The sequence below is a fragment of the Poecile atricapillus genome (assembly GCF_030490865.1).
Source record: "Poecile atricapillus isolate bPoeAtr1 chromosome 36 unlocalized genomic scaffold, bPoeAtr1.hap1 SUPER_36_unloc_1, whole genome shotgun sequence".
Lineage (NCBI taxonomy): Eukaryota > Metazoa > Chordata > Aves > Passeriformes > Paridae > Poecile > Poecile atricapillus.
This window is the reverse complement of record NW_026708990.1, coordinates 90673-111112: the sequence shown is the minus strand read 5'-3', so window position 1 is coordinate 111112 and position 20440 is coordinate 90673. Positions and strand designations below refer to the sequence as shown.

At 54.2% G+C, this 20440-nt stretch overlaps 1 protein-coding gene across 1 annotated transcript in view; it reads left to right on the top strand.

The window, feature by feature from the left end:
- Positions 1–20440, top strand: part of LOC131574066 (multifunctional procollagen lysine hydroxylase and glycosyltransferase LH3-like) — a 36328-nt gene that overhangs the window by 6067 nt on the left and 9821 nt on the right. Inside the window, 11 exon segments of the mRNA XM_058828451.1 lie at positions 1201–1367; positions 2185–2192; positions 2194–2298; positions 6951–7014; positions 8975–9072; positions 11116–11214; positions 14710–14841; positions 16383–16498; positions 17270–17374; positions 18237–18362; positions 20077–20218. Of these exon segments, the coding sequence (XP_058684434.1) occupies positions 1201–1367; positions 2185–2192; positions 2194–2298; positions 6951–7014; positions 8975–9072; positions 11116–11214; positions 14710–14841; positions 16383–16498; positions 17270–17374; positions 18237–18362; positions 20077–20218 (1162 nt within the window).

Here is a 20440-nt window from a genome sequence, read left to right as displayed (position 1 = left end):
TAACGGGGAAAATGGGGGAAATTTGGGAATTCTGGTGGCAAATCTGGGTTTTGGGGTGGATTTGGGGTGTTTTGGGTGCTTTTTTGGGGGTTTTGGGTGGGTTTTGTGGTTTTTGGGTGGTCTGGGGGGTTTTTGGGGTGATTTTGTGGGTTTTTGGGTGCTTTTTTTGAGGGTTTTCAGGGTGGTTCTGGGGGTTTTTTGGGTGGGTTTGGGTTTTTTGGGGCAGTTCTGGGGTTTTTTTTGGGAGGTTTTTGGGTTTTTTTGGTGGTTTGGTGGGGTTTTCAGTGATTTGGGGGGGTTTTGGGGTGATTTTGTGGTTTATTGGGTGCTTTTTGGGGTTCTCAGGGTGGTTCTGGGTGGTTTTGGGGTGGTTTTGGGTGTTTTTTGTGTGCTTTTGTGGGTTTTGGGGTGATTTTGGGGGTTTTCAGGGCGGTTCTGGGGGTTTTTTGGGTGCTTTTTTGGGGTTTTTGGGGTGGTTTGGTGGGTTTTTGGGTGGTTCTGGGGTTTTTTTTCTGTTTTTTGGGTGGTTTGGGGGGTTTTTGTGGTGCTTTTCTGGGTTTTTGGGTGCTTTTTGAGGGTTTTCAGGGCGGTTCTGGGGGGTTTTGGGTGGGTTTGGGGTTTTTTGAGTGGTTTGGGGGTTTTTGGGTGATTTTGGGGGTTTTCAGGGCGGTTCTGGGGGTTTCCCGGGCGCTTTTTTGTGGTTTTTGGGGTGGTTTGGTGGGTTTTTGGGGTGATTTTGTGGTTTTTTGGGTGCTTTTTTGGGGTTTTCAGGGTGGTTCTGGGGCTTTTCCAGGTGCTTTTTTGGGGTTTTTGGGGTGGTTTGGGGGTTTTTGGGGTGGTTTGGGGGTTTTTGGGGTGGTTTGGGGGTTTTTGGGTGCTTTTTCTGGGTTTTTGGGTGATTTTTGAGGATTTTCAGGGCGGTTCTGGGGGTTTCCCGGGTGCTTTTCTGTGGTTTTTGGGGTGGTTTGGGGGTTTTGGGTGGTTTTAATGTTTTTTGGGTGCTTTTTTGGGGTTTTCAGGGCGGTTCTGGGGGTTTTTGGGGTGGTTCTGGGTGTTTTTGGGTGTTTTTTGTGGTTTTTATGTGTTTTTCTGGGTTTTTGAGGGTTTTCAGGGCAGTTCTGGGGTTTCCCGGGTGCTTTTCTGTGTTTTTCGGGCTGTTTTTCCCGTTTCGGGGCTCCCTCAGGCCGGTTTTCCCCCCAGCTATGACGTGGTGTTCGCGGGGGGCCCCCGGGAGCTGCTGGCCAAGTTCCGGGGGTCCCGGGCCGGGGTCCTGTTCGCCGCCGAGGGTTTCTGCTGGCCCCAGGAGGGGCTGGCCCCGCTCTACCCCCCCGAGCCCCCCGGGGGGAAACGGTTCCTCAACTCGGGGGGTACGGGGGGGATTTGGGGGGTCCTGGGGGGGGTTTGGGGGGTCCTGGGGGGGATTTGGGGGGTTTGGGGGGGATTTGGGGGAAGTTTGGGGAGGTTTGGGGGGATCTGGGGGGTACGGGGGGGGCGTCTGGGGGGTCCTGGGGGGGGGATTTGGGGGGTCCTGGGTGGGGTTTGGGGGGGATTTGGGGGGGATTTGGGGGGTTTGAGTGGGATTTGGGGGGTTTTGGGGGGTTTTGGGGGTCCTGGGTGGGTTTTGGGGGGGATTTGAGGGGTCCTGGGGGTGTTTGGGGGGTCCTGGGGGATTTGGGGGGGATTTGGGGGGTCCTGGGGGGGGGTTTGGGGGGATTTGGGGGGTTTGAGTGGGATTTGGGGGGTTTGGGGGAGGTTTGGGGGGTCCTGGCAAGGTTTGAGGGGGTTTTGGGGGTCCTGGGGGGAATTTGGGGGGGATTTGGGGGGTCCTGGGTGGGTTTTGGGGGGAATTTGGGGGATTTGGGGAGGTTTGGGGGTCATGTGGGGATTTGGGGGAGGTTTGGGGGGTCCCAGGGGGGATTTGAGGGGATTTGGGGGGTCTTGAGGGAGATTTGGGGGGATTTGGGGGAAGTTTGGGGAGGTTTGGGGGGATGTGGGGGGAGTTTGGGGGATCCTGGGGGGGATTTGGGGGGTCCTGGGTGGGTTTGAGTGGGATTTGGGGGGATTTGGGGGAGGTTTGGGGGGTCCTGAGGGGATCTGAGGGGTCTTGGGGGTTTCTGAGGGGGTTTGTGGGGTATTTTGGGGGTCTCAGGGATGTTTTTGGGGGTGATTTTGGGGGGTTTTTAGGGTTCGTGGGGGTACGCCCCGGCCCTGTGGGCTCTGGTGGAGCGTTGGCACTTCCGGGACGATGACGACGATCAATTGTTCTACACCCAACTGTACCTGAACCCCGAGCTCAGGGTGAGCCCCAAAATCCCCCAAAATCACCCCAAAATCACCCCAAAATATCTCCCAAAATCCCCTCAAAATCACCCCAAAATCACCCCAAAATATCTCCCAAAATCCCCTCAAAATCACCCCAAAATCACCCCAAAATCCCACCCAAAATCACCCCAAAATCCCACCCAAAATCACCCCAAAATCCCATCCAAAATCACCCCAAAATCCCCCAAAATCACCCCAAATTTATCAATTGTTCTACACCCAACTGTACCTGAACCCCGAGCTCAGGGTGAGCCCCAAAATCACCCCAAAATCACCCAAAATCACCCCCAAAATGCCCACCAAAAAATCACCCCAAAATCACCCCAAAATCCCACCCAAAATCACCCAAAATCACCCCAAAATCCCACCCAAAATCACCCCAAAATCACCCAAAATGCCCACCCAAAATTGCACCCAAAATCACCCCAAAATCCCCAAAATCTCCCCAAATTTATCAATTGTTCTGCACCCAACTGTACCTGAACCCCGAGCTCAGGGTGAGCCCCAAAATCACCCAAAATCACCCCAAAAACTCTCCCAAAATCCCACCCAAAATCACCCAAAATCACCCCAAAATCACCCCAAAATCACCCCAAAATCCCACCAAAAAATCACCCTAAAATCCCACCCAAGATCACCCCCCAAAATCCCTCCAAAATCCCCCCCAAAATTCCCCCAAAATTCCCCCCAAAATCCCCCTAAAATTCCCCCAAAATTTCCCTCAAAATCCCCTAAAATTCCACCCAAAATCTCCCCCCAAAATTCCTCAAAATCCCCCCCAAAATCCCTCCAAAATCCTCCCAAAATCCCCCAAAGTCCCCCTCAAAGTCCTCCCAAAATTCCCCTCAAATTCTCCTCAAATTCCCCTTAAAATCCCCTCAAAATCCCCCAAAATCCCTCAAAATCCCCCCCAAAATTTCCCCAAAATTCCTCTCAAATCCTTCCCAAATCCCCCCAAAATTTCCCCAAAATTCCTCAAAATCCCCTCAAAATCCCCCAAAATCCCCCCAAAATTTCCCCAAAATCCCCTCAAAATTTGCCCCAAATTCCCCTCCAAAATCCCACCCAAAATCACCCCAAAATCACCCAAAATCCACCCAAAATCCCACCCAAAATCACCCTAAAATCACCCCAAAAACTCTCCCAAAATCCCCCAAAATCACCCAAAATCCCACCCAAAATCCCCCAAAATGCCCCCAAATGCCCCCAAAATCCCTCCCAAAATCCCCCCCAAAATTGCCTCTCAAAATCCCCTCAAAATCCCCCCAAAAGTCCCCAAAATTCCTCTGAAAATCCCCTCAAAATCCCCCCAAAATCCCCTCAAAATTACCCCAAAATCCTCCCAAAATTCCTCTCAAAATCCCCTCAAAATTGACCCCAAAATCCCACCTGGAATTCCTCTCAAAATCCTCCCAAAATTTCCCCAAAATCCCTCAAAATTACCCCAAAATCCCACCCAGAATTCCTCTCAAAATCCTCCCCAAAATCCTCCCAAAATTTCCCCAAAATTCCTCAAAATTACCCCTGAAATCCCTCTCAAAATCCCCCCCAAATTGTCCCCAAAATGCCCCTCAAAATCCCCCCAAAATTTCCCCAAATCCCCTCAAAATCCACCCCAAAATCCCCCCCAAAATTCCTCACTAAATCCTCCAAAATTTCCCCAAAATTCCTCAAATCCCCCAAAATGCCCACCCAAAATTCCTCTCAAAATGCTTCCCAAAATCCTCCAAAATTCCCTAAAATTCTCCAAATTACCCCTGAAATCCCTCGCAAATCCCCACCAAAATTTCCCCAAAATTGGCCCCAAAATTCCTCCAAATCCCCCCAAATTGTCCCCAAAATCCCCTCAAATTCCCCTCAAAATCCCCCAAAATTCTTCTCAAAATCCCCTCAAAATCCCGTCAAAATCCCTCAAAATCCTCCAAAATCCCCCCAAAATTCCCCTCAAAATCCTCCCAAAATCCCCCCAAAATCCCTCAAAATCCACCCCAAAATCCTCCCAAAATTCCTCTCAAAATCCCTCAAAATGACCCCAAAATCCCACCCGGAATTCCTCTCAAAATCCTCCAAAATTTCCCCAAAATCCCTCAAAATTACCCCAAAATCCCACCCAAAATTCCTCTCAAAATCCTCCCCAAAATCCTCCCAAAATTTCCCCAAAATTCCTCAAAATTCCCCCAAATCCCTCCCAAAATCTCTCTCAAAATTTCCCCAAAATCCCCTCAAAATCCACCCCAAAATCCCCTCAAAATCCCCTCAAAAGCCACCCAAAATTTCCCCAAAATTTCCCCAAAATTCTTCAAAATTACCCCTGAAATCCCTCTCAAAATCCCCACCAAAATTTCCCCCAAAATTTCCCTAAAATTCCTCCAAAATCCCCCCAAAAGTTTCCCCAAAATCCCCTCAAATTCCCCTCAAAATCCCCCAAAATTCTTCTCAAAATCCCTCAAAATCCACCCCAAAATCCCCCCAAAATTCCTCTCAAAATCCTTCCCAAAATCCCACAAAATTTCCCCAAAATCCCCTCAAAATTCCCCTCAAAATCCCCCCAAAATCCCCCCCAAAATTACCCCAAAATCCCACCCAAAATTCCTCTCAAAATCCTTCCCAAAATCCTCCCAAAATTTCCCCAAAATTCCTCAAAATGCCCCCCAAATCCCTCCCAAAATCTCTCTCAAAATTTCCCCAAAATCCCCTCAAAATCCACCCAAAATTTCCCCAAAATTCCTCTCAAAATCCTCCCAAAATCCCCCAAAATTTCCCCAAAATTTCCCCAAAATCCCTCAAAATCCCCCAAATTCCACCCAAAATCTCCCCTCAAAATCCCTCAAAATCACCTGAAAATTTCCTAAAAATTCTTCAAAATTACCCCTGAAATCTCTCTCAAAACCCCCCCCAAAAATTTCCCCAAAATTCCTCAAAATCCCCCCAAAATTCCCCCAAAATCCCCCCAAATTCCCCTCAGAATCCTCTCAAAATCCCATCCAAAATTCCCTTCAAAATCCTGTCAAAATTACCCCAAAATCCCTCAAAATCCCCCAAATTCCCCCAAAATTTCCCCAAAATCCCCCCAAAATTTCCCCAAAATTCTTCAAAATCCTCCCAAAATTTCCCCTCAAAATCCCTCCCAAAATCCCCCAAAATTCCCCTCAAAATCCCCCAAAATCCTCCCCAAATCTTCCCAAAATCCCCCCAAAATCCCCCCAAAATTCCCCCAAACCCCCCCAAATCCAAAAAAATCCCTTTTTCCCTTTTCTCCCCCCAAAAAAACCTCATTTTCCCTCCCCAAACCACCCCAAAATCTCTTTTTTTCCCCCCAAAATCATTTTTTCCCCCCAAAAATCTCATTTTTCCCCCCAAAATCTCATTTTTTCCCCCCAAAATCTCATTTTTCCCCCCAAAATCTCATTTTTCCCCCCAAAATCTCATTTTTCCCCCCAAAATCTCATTTTTTCCCCCAAAATCTCATTTTTTCCCCCCAAAATCTCATTTTTTCTCCCAAAATCTCATTTTTCCCCCCAAAATCTCATTTTTCCCCCCAAAATCTCATTTTTTCTCCCCAAAATCTCATTTTTTCTCCCCAAAATCTCATTTCCCCCCCCCAAAATCTCATTTTTTCTCTCAAAAATCTCGTTTTTCCCCCCCAAAATCTCATTTTTCCCCCCAAAATCTCATTCTTTCCCCCAAAAAATCTCATTTTTTCCCCAAAAAATTTCATTTTTTCCCCAAAAAATCTCATTTTTCCCCCCAAAATCTCATTTTTCCCCCCAAAATCTCATTTTTCCCCCCAAAATCTCATTTTTTCTCCCAAAATCTCATTTTTTCCCCCCAAAATCTCATTTTTTCTCCCAAAATCTCATTTTTCCCCCCAAAATCTCATTTTTCCTGCCAAAATCTCTTTTTTTTCCCCCCAAAAAATTTCATTTTTCCCCCCCAAAATCTCCTTTTTTCCCCCCAAAATCTCATTTTTTCCCCAAAATCTCATTTTTCCCGAAAAAATCTCATTTTTTCCCCCCAAAATCTCATTTTTCCCTCCAAAATCTCATTTTTTCCCCCCAAAATCTCATTTTTCCCCCCAAAATCTCCTTTTTCCCCCCCAAAATCTCATTTTCCCCCCAAAATCTCATTTTTTCCCCCCAAAATCTCATTTTTTCCCCCAAAATTCCTTTTTTTCCTCCCCAAAATCTCATTTTTCCCCCCAAAATCTCTTTTTTCCCACAAAATCTCATTTTTTCCCCCCAAAATCTCATTTTTCTCCCCCAAAATCTCATTTTTTCCCCCCAAAATCTCATTTTTTCCCCCCAAAATCTCATTTTTTCCCCCAAAATCTCATTTTCCCACCAAAAATCTCTTTTTTTCCCCCCAAAATCTCATTCTTTCCCCCAAAAAATCTCATTTTTTCCCCAAAAAATTTCATTTTTTCCCCAAAAAATCTCATTTTTTCCCCAAAAAATCTCATTTTTTCCCCAAAAAATTTCATTTTTTCCCCAAAAAAATCTCATTTTTTCCCCAAAAAATCTAATTTTTGCCCCCAAAATCTCATTTTTCCCCCCAAAATCCCCTCTGCCCCCCCCAGACCCCTCCCCGATTTTTGGGGTCCCCCCCTGACCCCGTTTTTGCCCCCCCAGGAGGAGCTGGGGCTGGCCCTGGATCACCACTCCAGAATCTTCCAGAACCTCAACGGGGCCCTGGGTCAGCCTGGGGGGGATTGGGGGGTCCTGGGGAGTTTTGGGGGGATTGGGGGGATTTTGGGGGGGATTTTGGGGGGTCCTGGGGGGATTTTGGGGGGATTTTGGGGGGTCCTGGGGGATTTTGGGGGGTCTTGAAGGGATTCTGGGGGGGTCCTGGGGAGTTTTGGGGGGATTTTGGGGGGTCCTGGGGAGTTTTGGGGGGATTTTGAGGGGATTTTGGGGGGTCCTGAAGGAATTTTGGGGGGTCCTGGGGGGATTTTAGGGGGTCTTGAAGGGATTTGGGGGGTCCTGGGGAGTTTTGGGGGGATTTTGAGGGGGTTTTGGGGGGTCTTGAAGGGATTTTGGGGAATTTTAGGGGGTCTTGAAGGGATTTGGGGGGTCCTGGGGGCATTTTGGGGGGTCCTGGGGGGATTTGGGGGGGATTTTAGGGGGTCTTGAAGGGATTCTGGGGGGTCCTGGGAAGTTTTGGGGGGATTTTGAGGGGATTTTGGGGGGTCTTGGGGGGATTTTGGGGGGGATTTTCGGGGGTCCTGAAGGGATTTGGGGGGTCCTGGGGGATTTTGGGGGTTCTGGGGGGATTTTGGGGGGTCTTGAAGGGATTTTGGGGGGATTTTGAGGGGATTTTGGGGGGTCCTGGGGGGATTTTGGGGGGTCCTGGGGCATTTTGGGGGGATTTTGAGGGGATTTTGGGGGTTCTGGGGGGATTTTGGGGGGTCTTGAAGGGATTCTGGGGGGCTTTGGGGGATTTGTGAGGGATTTTGGGGGGTCCTGGGGGGATTTGGGAGGGTCCTGGGGCATTTTGGGGGGATTTTGAGGGGATTTTGGGGGGTCTTGGGGGGATTTTCGGGGGGATTTTCGGGGGTCCTGAAGGGATTTGGGGGGTCCTGGGGGATTTTGGGGGTTCTGGGGGGATTTTGGGGGGTCTTGAAGGGATTCTGGGGGGCTTTGGGGGATTTGTGAGGGATTTTGGGGGGTCCTGAAGGGATTTGGGGGGTCCTGGGGGGATTTTGGGGGGATTTTGGAGGGATTTGGGGGGTCCTGAAGGGATTGGGGGGGATTTTGGGGGTTCTTAAAGGGATTTTGGGGGTCCTGAATGGTTTTTGGGGTCCCCAGGGCTGTTTTTGGGGTTCCTGAGTGGTTTTTGGGGGGTCCTGAGTGGTTTTTTGGGGGTCCTGAGTGGTTCTTGGGGGTCCCAGGGCTGTTTTTGGGGTCCCCAGGGCTGTTTTTGGGGGGTCCTGAGTGGTTTTTGGGGGTCCTGAGTGGGTTTTGGGGGTCCCTGAGTGGTTTTTGGGGGTCCCTGAGTGGTTTTTGGGGGTCCCAGGGCTGTTTTTGGGGTTCCTGAGTGGGTTTTGGGGTCCCCAAGGTTGTTTTTGGGGGGTCCTGAGTATTTTCTGGGGGTCCCAGGGCTGTTTTTTGGGGTCCCTGAGTGGTTCTTGGGGGTCCTGAGTGGTTTTTGGGGGTCCTGAGTGGTTTTTGGGGGTTCCAGGGCTGTTTTTGGGGTTCCTGAGTGGTTTTTTGGGGGTCCCAGGGCTGTTTTTGGGGTCCCTGAGTGGTTTTTGGGGGTCCCTGGGCTGTTTTTGGGGGTCCCTGGGCTGTTTTTGGGGGTCCTGAGTGGTTTTTGGGGGGTCCTGAGTGGTTTTTGGGGGTTCCAGGGCTGTTTTTGGGGGTCCTGAGTGGTTTTTGGGGGTCCCAGGGTTGTTTTTTGGGGTCCCTGAGTGGTTCTTGGGGGTCCCAGGGCTGTTTTTGGGGGGTCCTGGGGCTGTTTTTGGGGTTCCTGAGTGTTTTTTGGGGGGTCCTGAGTGTTTTTTGGGGGTCCCTGGGCTGTTTTTGGGGGTCCCTGAGTGGGTTTTGGGGGTCCCAGGGCTGTTTTTGGGGTCCCTGAGTGGTTTTTGGGGGTCCCAGGGCTGTTTTTGGGGGTCCTGAGTGTTTTTTGGGGGTCCCTGGCCCCGTTTCCCCCCCAGACGAGGTCACGATTCGCTTTGAGCCGGGCGGGAACCGAGTGAGGAACGAGATCAGCGGGGCCTGGCCGGTGGTGATCCACGGGAATGGCCCCACAAAGGTACCAAAAACCCCCAAATTCACCCCAAAATCCACCTCAAAGTCACCCCAAAACCCCTCTGTGGTGATCCATGGGAATGGACCCACAAAGGTACCAAAAACCCCCAAAAACCCCCAAAATTCACCCCAAAATTCACCCCAAAATCACCCCAAAACCCCTCTGTGGTGATCCATGGGAATGGACCCACAAAGGTACCAAAAACCCCAAAATTCACCCCAAAATCCACCCCAAAAATACCCCAAAATCACCCCAAAATCCACCCCAAAATCTGCCCATGGTGATCCATGGGAATGGCCCCACAAAGGTACCAAAAACCCCCAAAATCACCCCAAAATCCACCCCAAAATCACCCCAAAATCACCCCAAAATCACCCCAAAATCACCCCAAAATCACCCCAAAAATCCCACAAATGTTCCCAAAACGTCCCCAAATGTCCCCAAAGGTGGCTCTGAACTCTCTGGGGGGGATTTTGGGGTGGATTTTGAGGATTTGGGGGTCCCTGGGGCTGTCCCCGATGTCGAGGTGTCCCCAAATGTCCCCAAATGTCCCCAAATCACCCCAAAATGTCCCCAAATGTCCCCAAATTTCCCACAGGTGCCCCTGAACTCCCTGGGGGATCAGGTGCCCCGGGAGGGATTTTGGGGGGGTTTTGGGGGGGATTTTTGGGATTTGGGGGCATTTTTGGGGGTCCCTGGGGCTGTCTCCGATGTTGGGGTGTCCCCAAATGTCCCCAAATGTCCCCAAATGTCCCCAAAAGTCCCCAAATGTCCCCAAATGTCCCCAAAAGTCCCCAAATTTCCCGCAGGTGCCCCTGAACTCCCTGGGGGTCAGGTGCCCCGGGGGGGATTTTGGGGGGGTTTTGGGGGATTTTGGGGGGGATTTTTGGGATTTGGGGGGGATTTTGGCGGTCCCTGGGCCTGTCCCCGATGTTGGGGTGTCCCCAAATGTCCCCAAATCACCCCAAAATGTCCCCAAATGTCCCCAAATGTCCCCGAATTCCCCACAGGTGCCCCTGAACTCCCTGGGGAATCAGGTGCCCTAGAGGGGATTTTGGAGGGGTTTTGGGGGAATTTTAGGGGTTTTTGGGGTCCCTGGGGCTGTCCCTGATGTTGGGGTGTCCCCAAATGTCCCCAAATCACCCCAAAATGTCCCCAAATGTCCCCAAATGTCCCCAAATCTCCCGCAGGTGCCCCTGAACTCCCTGGGGGATCAGGTGCCCCAGGGGGGATTTTGGGGGGGATTTTGAGGATTTTGGGGTCCCTGGGGCTGTCCCTGATGTTGGGGTGTCCCCAAATGTCCCCAAATGTCCCCAAATGTCCCCAAAAGCCCCCAAAAGCCCCCAAATGTCCCCAAATGTCCCCAAAAGTCCCCAAATGTCCCCAAAGGTGGCTCTGAACTCTCTGGGGGGGGATTTTGGGGGGGATTTTGGGATTTTGGGGTCCCTGGGGCTGTCCCTGATGTCGGGGTGTCCCCAAATGTCCCCAAATGTCCCCAAATTTCCCACAGGTGCCCCTGAACTCCCTGGGGAATCAGGTGCCCCAGGGGGGATTTTGGGGGGGATTTTTGGGATTTTGAGGATTTTGGGGTCCCTGGGGCTGTCCCCGATGTTGGGGTGTCCCCAAATGTCCCCAAATGTCCCAAAATGTCCCCAAATGTCCCCAAATTTCCCACAGGTGGCCCTGAACTCCCTGGGGATCAGGTGCCCTAGAGAGGATTCTGGGGGGATTTTGGGGGGGATTTTTGGGATTTGGGGGGGATTTTGGGGGGGATTTGAAGGATTTTGGGTTTCTTGGGGCTGACTCTGATGTCGGGGTGTCCCCAAATGTCCCCAAATGTCCCCAAATGTCCCCAAATCTCCCGCAGGTGGCCCTGAACTCTCTGGGGATCAGGTGCCCCAGGGGGGATTTTGGAGGATTTTGGGGGGATTTTGGGGGGATTTTGGGGGGGATTTTTGGGATTTGGGGGGTTTTGGGGGTCCCTGGACCTGTCTCCGATGTTGGGGTGTCCCCAAATGTCCCCAAATGTCCCCAAATTCCCCACAGGTGGCCCTGAACTCTCTGGGCAATTACGTTCCCCAGGGCTGGAGCCCGGGGGGCTGCGGGGACTGCGAGAGGGACCTGAGACCCCTCGGGGGGACCCCGGTACCCACTGGGGGGATTTGGGGGGTCCTGGGGGGGATTTGGGGGGTCCTGGGGGGATTTTGGGGGGGTTTTGAGGAGTTTTTGGGAGATTTTTGGGGTTTTTGAGGTGACTGCGAGAGGGACCTGAGACCTCTCGGTACCAACTGGGGGGTTCTGGGGTGGATTTGGGGGGTCCTGGAGGGGTTTTAGGGGTCCTGGAAAGGATTTGGGGGGTCCTGGAGGGGTTTTGGGGGTCCTGGAAAGGATTTGGGGGGTCCTGGGGGGGTTTTGGGGGTCCTGGAAAGGATTTGGGGGGTCCTGGGGGGGTTTTGGGGGTCCTGGAAAGGATTTGGGGGGGTCCTGGAAGGGTTTGGGGGGTCCTGAGGGGGATTTGGGGGGGATTTTGGGGGGTCCTGAGGGGGATTTGGGGGGTCCTGGGGGGGTTTTGGGGGGTTCTGGGGGGGATTTGGGGGGTCCTGGGAGGGATTTGGGGGGTCCTGAGGGGGATTTGGGGGGTCCTGGAGGGGTTTTGGGAGATTTTTGGGGTTTTTGAGGTGACTGCGAGAGGGACCTGAGACCCCTCGGGGGGACCCCGGTACCCACTGGGGGGGTTTGGGGGGTCCTGAGGGATTTTGGGGGGTCCTGGAGGGGTTTTGGGGGTCCTGGAGGGGATTTGGGGGTCCTGGAAGGGATTTTGGGGGGTCCTGGAGGGATTTTGGGGGGTCCTGGGGGGGATTTGGGGGGTCCTGGGGGGGATTTGGGGGGTCCTGGAGGGGTTTTGGGGGGTCCTGGAAGGGATTTGGGGGGTCCTGGAGGGGTTTTGGGGGGTCCTGGAGGGATTTGGGGGGTCCTGGGGTATTTTGGGGGGTCCTGGGAGGGATTTTGGGGGGGTTTTGGGGAGTTTTTGGGGGGTTTTTGGGGTTTTGGGGGTGACTGTGAGAGGGACCTGAGACCCCTCGGGGGGACCCCGGTACCCACTGGGGGGGTTTGGGGGTCCTGGGGGAATTTTGGGGGGTCCTGGAAAGGATTTGGGGGCTCCTGGAAGGGATTTGAGGGGTCCTGGAGGGGTTTTGGGGGGTCCTGGAAGGGTTTGGGGGCTCCTGGAAGGGTTTGGGGGGTCCTGGAGGGATTTGGGGGGTCCTGGGGGGGATTTGGGGGGTCCTGCAAGGGTTTTGGGTGGTCCTGGAGGGGTTTTGGGGGATCCTGGAGGGATTTTGGGGGGTCCTGCAGGGATTTTGGGGGGTCCTGAGGGGGATTTGGGGGGGTTTTGGGGAGTTTTTGGGAGATTTTTGGGGTTTTTGAGGTGACTGCGAGAGGGACCTGAGACCCCTCGGGGGGACCCCGGTACCAACTGGGGGGATTTGGGGGGTCCTGAGGGATTTTGGGGGGTCCTGGAAGGGATTTGGGGGGTCCTGGAAGGATTTGGGGGGTCCTGGAAAGGATTTGGGGGGTCCTGAGGGATTTTGGGGGGTTTTGGGAGGGATTTGGGGGGTCCTGGAGGGATTTTGGGGGGTTTTGGGGGGGATTTTGGGGGGTCCTGAGGGATTTTGGGGGGTCCTGGAGGGGATTTGGGGGGTCCTGAGGGGGATTTTGGGGGATTTTTGGGGTTTTTGAGGGGACTGCAAGAGGGACCTGAGACCCCTCGGGGGGAACCCGGTACCCACTGGGGGGATTTGGGGGGGATTTTGGGGGGTCCCGGGGGGATTTGGGGGGTCCTGCAAGGGTTTTGGGTGGTCCTGGAGGGGTTTTGGGGGATCCTGGAGGGATTTGGGGGGGTCCTGGAAGGGTTTGGGGGGTCCTGGGGTATTTTGGGGGGTCCTGGGATATTTTGGGGGCTCCTGGGGGGATTTTGGGGGGGTTTTGGGGAGGTTTTGGGAGATTTTTGGGGTTTTTGAGGTGACTGCGAGAGGGACCTGAGACCCCTCGGGGGGACCCCGGTACCCACTGGGGGGGTTTGGGGGTCCTGGGGGAATTTTGGGGGGTCCTGGAAAGGATTTGGGGGCTCCTGGAAGGGATTTGGGGGGTCCTGGGGTATTTTGGGAGGTTCTGGGAGGGATTTGGGGGCATCCTGAGGGATTTTGGGGAGTCCTGGGGGGGATTTGGGGGGTCCTGCAGGGAATTTGGGGGGTCCTGGAGGAGTTTGGGGGGATTTGAGATCATTTTTTTAGGGTAATTGAGATAATTTTTGGGGGTAATTGAGTTCATTTTTTTGGGATAATTGAGGTAATTTTTGGGGGGTTTTAGGTTATTTTTTGGGTAATTTGGGTCATTTTTTGGGAAAATTGAGGTCATTTTTTGGTGTTTTTTCAGGGTAATTGAGGTAATTTTGGGGGGTAATTGAGATCGTTTTTTGGGGTAATTTAGTTTATTTTTTGGGGGAATTTAGGTCATTTTGGGGGGGGATTTAGGTCATTTTTGGGGTGTTTTTATGTTGTTTTGGGGGGGGATTTAGGTCATTTTTTTGGGGTAATTGAGATAATTTTTTGGGGCAATTGAGGTAATTTTTTGGGGGTAATTGAGGTCATTTTTGGAGGGATTTAGGTCATTTTTGGGGGTTTTTTATGTCATTTTTTGGGGTAACTTAGGTCACTTTTTGGGGTAATTGAGGTCATTTTTGGGAATAATTGAGATCATTTTTTGGGGGGATTGAGGTCGTTTTGGGGGGGGTTTATGTCATTTTTTGGGGGTGGTTTAGGTCATTTTTTTTGGGGTAATTGAAATAACTTTTGGGTGTTTTTTTGGGGATAATTGAGATAATTTTTGGGAAGTTTTTTGGGGATAATTGAGGTCATTTTTGGGGAGTTTTTAGGTCATTTTTTGGGGTAATTTAGGTAATTTTTGGGATAATTGAGGTCAATTTTGGGGGAGCTTTTTAGGTCATTTTTGGGGGGGGGTTTTAGGTCATTTTTTGGGGTAATTGAGGTCACTTTTTGGGGATAATTGAGATAATTTTTGGGGAGTTTTTTGGGGATAATTGAGGTCATTTTTGGGGGTGTTTTAGGTCATTTTTTGGAGTAATTTAGGTAATTTTTTGGGGTAATTGAGGTCAATTTTGGGGGAGTTTTTAGTTCATTTTTGGGGGGTAATTGAGGTCATTTTTTTGGGATAATTGAGATAATTTTTGGGGTAATTGAGGTCATTTTTTTGGGGTAATTTAGGTTATTTTTGGGGTAATTTGGGTCATTTTTTGGTATAATTGAGGTAATTTTGGGGGGGATTTAGATAATTTTTTGGGATAATTGAGGTTATTTTTGGGAAGTTTTTTGGGGATAATTGAGGTCATTTTTTGGGGTGGTTTTAGGTCATTTTTTGGGGTAATTGAGGTAATTTTTTGGGATAATTGAGGTCAATTTTGGGGGAGTTTTTTAGGTCATTTTTTGGGGTAATTGAGGTCACTTTTTGGGGTAATTGAGATAATTTTTAGGGATAATTGAGGTCATTTTTGGGGTGGTTTTAGGTCATTTTTTGGGCTAATTGTGGTCATTTTTGGGGGGTTTTTTTTGGGGTCCCCCCCAGGCCGAGGCCCTGCCCTGGGTGCTGGTGGGGGTCTTCGTGTCGGAGCCCACCCCCTTCCTGGGGCAGTTCCTGCGGCGCCTGCGGGGGCTGCGCTACCCCCGCGAGAGGATGGGGCTGTTCCTGCACAACGCTGTGAGTGAGGCACAAAAACACCCCGAAAACTGGCAAAATCACCCCAAAATCACCCAAAAACACCCCGAAATCACCCAAAAACACCCCGAAAACCGGCAAAATCACCCCAAAATCACACAAAACACCCCGAAAACTGACAAAATCACCCCAAAATCACACAAAAACTGACAAAATCACCCCAAAATCACACAAAAACACCCCAAAACTGACAAAATCACCCCAAAATCACCCAAAATCACACCAAAACAGACAAAATCACACAAAATCACCCCCAAATCACCCCAAAACAGGCAAAATCATCTAAAATCACCCCAAAAACTGACAAAATCACCCTAAAATCACCCCAAAACCAGACAAAATCACCCCAAATCATCCAAAAACAGACAAAATCACCCCAAAACCACCCTTAATCATCCTAAATCATCCTAAATAATCCAAGATCACCCCAAAATTATCCAAAATCATCCAAAATGACACCAAAATCACATCAAAATCATCTGAAATCATCTCAAAATCACCCCAAATCACACAAAATCATCCTAAATCACCCTAAATCACCCCAAAACCACCCAAAATCATCCTAAATCATCCAAAATCATCCAAAATCATTCTTAATCACCCCAAATTCACATCGAAATCATCCAAAATCATCTGAAATCATCTCAAAATCACCCCAAATCACACAAAATCACCCCAAAAGCATCCAAAATCATCCAAAATTGTCTCAAATTATCCCTAAATCATCTTAAATCATACAAAATCACCCCAAAATCACACAAAATCCCCAATGTCCCCAATGTCCCCCCCCAATGTCCCCAATGTCCCCAATGTCCCCAATGTCCCCATGATGTCCCCAATGTCCCCAATGTCCCATTGATGTCCCCAATCCCCCCAGTGTCCCCAATGTCCCCAGTGTCCCCCCAATGTCCCCCAATGTCCCCAATGTCCTCAGTGTCCCCAGTACTATCCCCACTGTCCCCATTGCTGTCCCCATTGATGTCCCCAGTGTCCCCCAATGTCCCCACCGTCCCCGTTGCTGTCCCCAGTGTCCCCAATGTGTCCCCAGTGTCCCCACTGTCCCCATTGCTGTCCCCAGTGTCCCCCCTGATGTCCCCGTTGCTGTCCCCAGTGTCCCCAGGTGTCCCCATTGATGTCCCCAATGTCCCCAATGTCCCCAATGTCCCATTGATGTCCCCAATCCCCCCAATGTCCCCAATGTCCCCAATGTCCCCAATGTCCCCAATGTCCCCAATGTCCCCAATCCCCCCATTGTCCCCAATGTCCCCAATGTCCCCCCAATGTCCCCAATCCCCCCAATGTCCCCAATGTCCCCAATGTCCCCAATGTCCCCAATGTCCCCAATGTCCCCAATGTGTCCCCAATCCCCCCAATGTCCCCAGTGTCCCCGTTGCTGTCCCCAGTGTCCCCAATGTGTCCCCAATGTCCCCAATCCCCCCAATGTCCCCCAATGTCCCCAATGTCCCCAGTGTCCCCCCTGATGTCCCCATTGCTGTCCCCAATGTCCCCATTGCTGTCCCCAGGTCCCAGCTCACTCTGCCCTGCTCGATGCTCATTGGCCGCGGCTGCGGCGCCGCTTCAGCTCCGCCCAGCGGGAGGGGCCGGGAATGGGGGGAGGGGCAGCCAGAGACCTCGGCATGTACGGGGGGAGGGGCAGGGGGAGGGGCCAAAGGGGAGGGGGAGGGGCCAGGGGAGGGGCCAAGGGGGGAGGGGGAGGGGCCAAAGGGGAGGGGGAGGGGCCAAGGGGCCGAGGGGGAGGGGCAAAGGGGGAGGGGCAAAGGGCAAAAAGGGCGGGGCAAAGGGGGAGGGGCCAAGGGAAATGGGGTGGGGAAAAGGGGAGGGGCAAAGTGGGGAGGGAATGGGGGATGGGCGGGGGATGGGGGATGGTGATGGGTGGGGGATGGGTGGGGGATGGGCAGGGTCTCACGCCAGGGTGGGGGCAGGGCGCTGTGCCGGGGGGGGGGGTGGGGGATGGGGGATGGTGATGGGTGGGGGATGGGCGGGGTCTCACACCAGGGTGGGGGCAGGGCGCTGTGCCGGGTGGGGGATGGGTGGGGATGGGTGGGGGATGGGCAGGGGGCGGGGTCTCACGCCAGGGTGGGGGCAGGGCGCTGTGCCGGGGGATGGGTGGGGGATGGGTGATGGGTGGGGGAGGGGCAGGGGGCGGGGTCTCACACCGGGGTGGGGGCAGGGCGCTGTGCCGGGTGGGGGATAGGGATGGGTGGGGGATGGGCGGGGTCTCACCCCAGGGTGGGGGCAGGGCGCTGTGCCGGGGGATGGGTGGGGGATGGGTGATGGGTGGGGGAGGGGCAGGGGGCGGGGTCTCACGCAGGGTGGGGGCAGGGCGCTGTGCCGGGGGGATGGGTGATGGGTGGGGGATGGGCGGGGTCTCACCCCAGGGTGGGGGCAGGGCGCTGTGCCGGCAGGACCGGCGCTGTCAGGGTTACCTGAGCCTGGACGCCGACGTCACCCTGAGAGACCCCGGGCTGCTGCGGAACCTTCTGGAACAGAACAGGTGAGACCCCGCAGTGACCCCTCAGTGACCCCTCAGTGACCACTGACCCACCCCTCACCCACCCCTGACCCCTGAGTGACCCCTGAGTGACCCCTCAGTGACCCCTGAGTGACCCCTCAGTGACCCCTGAGTGACCCCTGACCCCTCAGTGACCCCTCAGTGACCCCTCAGTGACCCCTCAGTGAACCCTGACCCATCCCTGACCCACCCCTGACCCCTGAATGACCCCTGAGTGCTGCGGAACCTTCTGGAACAGAACAGGTCTGACCCCTCAGTGACCCCTCAGTGACCCTGAGTGACCCCTCAGTGACCCCTGACCCACCCCTGACCTGAGTGACCCCTGAGTGACCCCTCAGTGACCCCTGAGTGACCTCTGAATGACCCCTGAGTGACCCCTCAGTGACTCTGAGTGACCCCTGAGTGACCAAGTGACCCCTCAGTGACCCCTCAGTGACCTCTGAGTGACCCTGAGTGACCCCTGAATGACCCCTCAGTGACCTCTGAGTGACCCCAGAGCCCCTTAGACCCCCCCTAGACCCCCCCAGGTGACCCCAGATGACCCCAGGGTGACCCCAGGTGACCCCAGGGTGACCCCAGGTGACCCCAGGTGACCCCAGGTGACCCCAGCCCCCCCCAGGGTGACCCCAGGTGACCCCAGACCCCCCCAGGGTGACCCCAGGTGACCCCAGGTGACCCCAGGTGACCCCAGCCCCCCCCAGGGTGACCCCAGGTGACCCCAGGTGTCCCCAGGGTGACCTCAGGGTGACCTCAGGTGACCCCAGGTGGCCCCAGGTGACCCCAGGTGACCCCAGGCCCCCCCAGGTGACCCCAGGTGACCCCAGGTGACCCCAGGTGACCCCAGGCAGGTGCTGGCCCCACTCCTGACCCGTCCTGGCCACCTCTGGTCCAACTTCTGGGGCGCCCTGAGCCCCGACGGCTTCTACGCCCGAGCACCCGATTACCTGGAGATCGTGCAGGGACAGCGCAGGTGACACACCTGGGACACACCTGGGGGGACATGGGGACACCTGGGGACAGCTGGGACACACCTGGGGGGACATGGGGACACCTGGGGACACCTGGGGACACCTGGGGGGACATGGGGACACACCTGGGGACACCTGGGGGGACGTGGGGACACCTGGGAGGACATGGGGACACCTGGGACACACCTGGGGACACACCTGGGGGGACATGGGGACACCTGGGGACAGCTGGGGACAGCTGGGACACACCTGGGGACACCTGGGGACACACCTGAACACACCTGGGGACACCTGGGGACAGCTGGGGACACCTAGGACACACCTGGGGACACCTGGGACACACCTGGGGACACACCTGGGGACACCTGGGGGGACGTGGGGACACCTGGGACACACCTGGGACACACCTGGGGGGACATGGGGACACCTGGGACACACCTGGGGACACCTGAAACACACCTGGGGACACCTGGGACACACCTGGGGACACCTGGGACACACCTGGGGACACCTGGGGACACATCCATAAAGCCACACCGCCGTGGCCACGCCCTTTCAGGCCACGCCCATCAGATCATCTGGGGGCGTGGGCGGGGCTTGGGGTGGGCGTGTCCCAGACCTCACCTGATTGGTGGGCGGGGTTTGGGTGGGTGGGGTTTGGGTGGGCGTGGCTTGTGGGTGTGGCTTGGGGTGGGCGGGGTTTGGGTGGGTGTGACTCTGGGTGGGCGGGGTTTGGGTGGGCGTGGCTCTGGGTGGGCGGGGTTTGGGTGGGTGGGGTTTGTTGTGGGTGTCTCCCTGACTTCACCTGATTGGTGGGCAGAGTTTGGGTGGGCGGTGTTTGATGTGGGCGGGGTTTGGGTGGGCGGGGTTTGTGTGGGCGGGCTCTGGGTGGGCGGGGTTTGATGTGGGCTGGGCTTGTTGTGGGCGGGGTTTGGGTGGGCGGGGTTTATGTGGGTGGGGCTCTGGGTGGGTGGGGTTGTGGGTGGGGTTGTGGTGGGCAGGGTTTGGATGGGCAGGGTTTGGCTGGGCGGGGTTTGTTGTGGGCGTGGTTTGGGTGGGCGGGGTTTGTTGGTGGGGTTTGGGTGGGCGGGGTTTGTTGTGGGCAGGGTTTGGGTGGGGTTTGTTGTGGGCGTGGTTTGGGTGGGCGAGGTTTGTTGTGGGCGTGGTTTGTGTGGGCGTGGTTTGGGTGGGCGGGGTTTGTGTGGGTGGGGCTCTGGGTGGGCGGAGTTTGTTGTGGGCGGGGTTTGGATGGGTGGGGGTTTTTGTGGGCGTGGTTGTGGGTGGGTTTTGGATGGGTGGGGTTTGTGATGGGTGGGGTTTGTTGTGGGCGTGGTTTGGGTGGGTGTGGTTTGGGTGGGCGGAGTTTCTTTTGGGCGTGGTTTGGGTGGGCGTGGTTTGGGTGGGTGTGGTTTGGGTGGGCGTGGTTTGGGTGGGTGGGGTTTGGGTGGGCGGGGTTTATTTTGGGTGTCTCCCTGACCTCACCTGATTGGTTGGCAGGATTTGGGTGGGCGGGGCTCTGGGTGGGCGTGGGTTTTGGGTGGGCGGGGTTGTGGACATGGTTTGGGTGGGCGGGACTCTGGGTGGGCGTGGGTTTTGGGTGGGTGGGGTTTGTTGTGGGCGTGTCCCAGACCTCACCTGATTGGTGGGTGGGGTTTTGGGTGGGCGTGGCTTGTGGTGGGCGTGTCCCCATTCTCACGTGTCTGTGGGCGTGGCCAGGGGAGTCTGGAACGTTCCGTACGTCAGCCACGCCTACCTGGTGGGCGGGGCCGCGCTGCGGGGGCCGCTGGGGGAGGGGCCGGTGTTTGACCACGCCCACCTGGACCCGGACATGGCGTTCTGCGCCCGCGCCCGCGAGAAGGTGAGAGCAACAAAATCACCCCAAAATCACCCCAAAAATCACCTGGGAACCCCAAAATCACCAAAATCACCCCAAAAATCACCAAAATCACCCCCAAAATCACCAAAATCACCCCAAAATCACCCCAAAAATCACCAAAATCACCCCAAGATCACCCCAAAATCACCCAAAAATCACCAAAATCACCCCAAAATCACCCCAAAATCACCAAAATCACCCCAA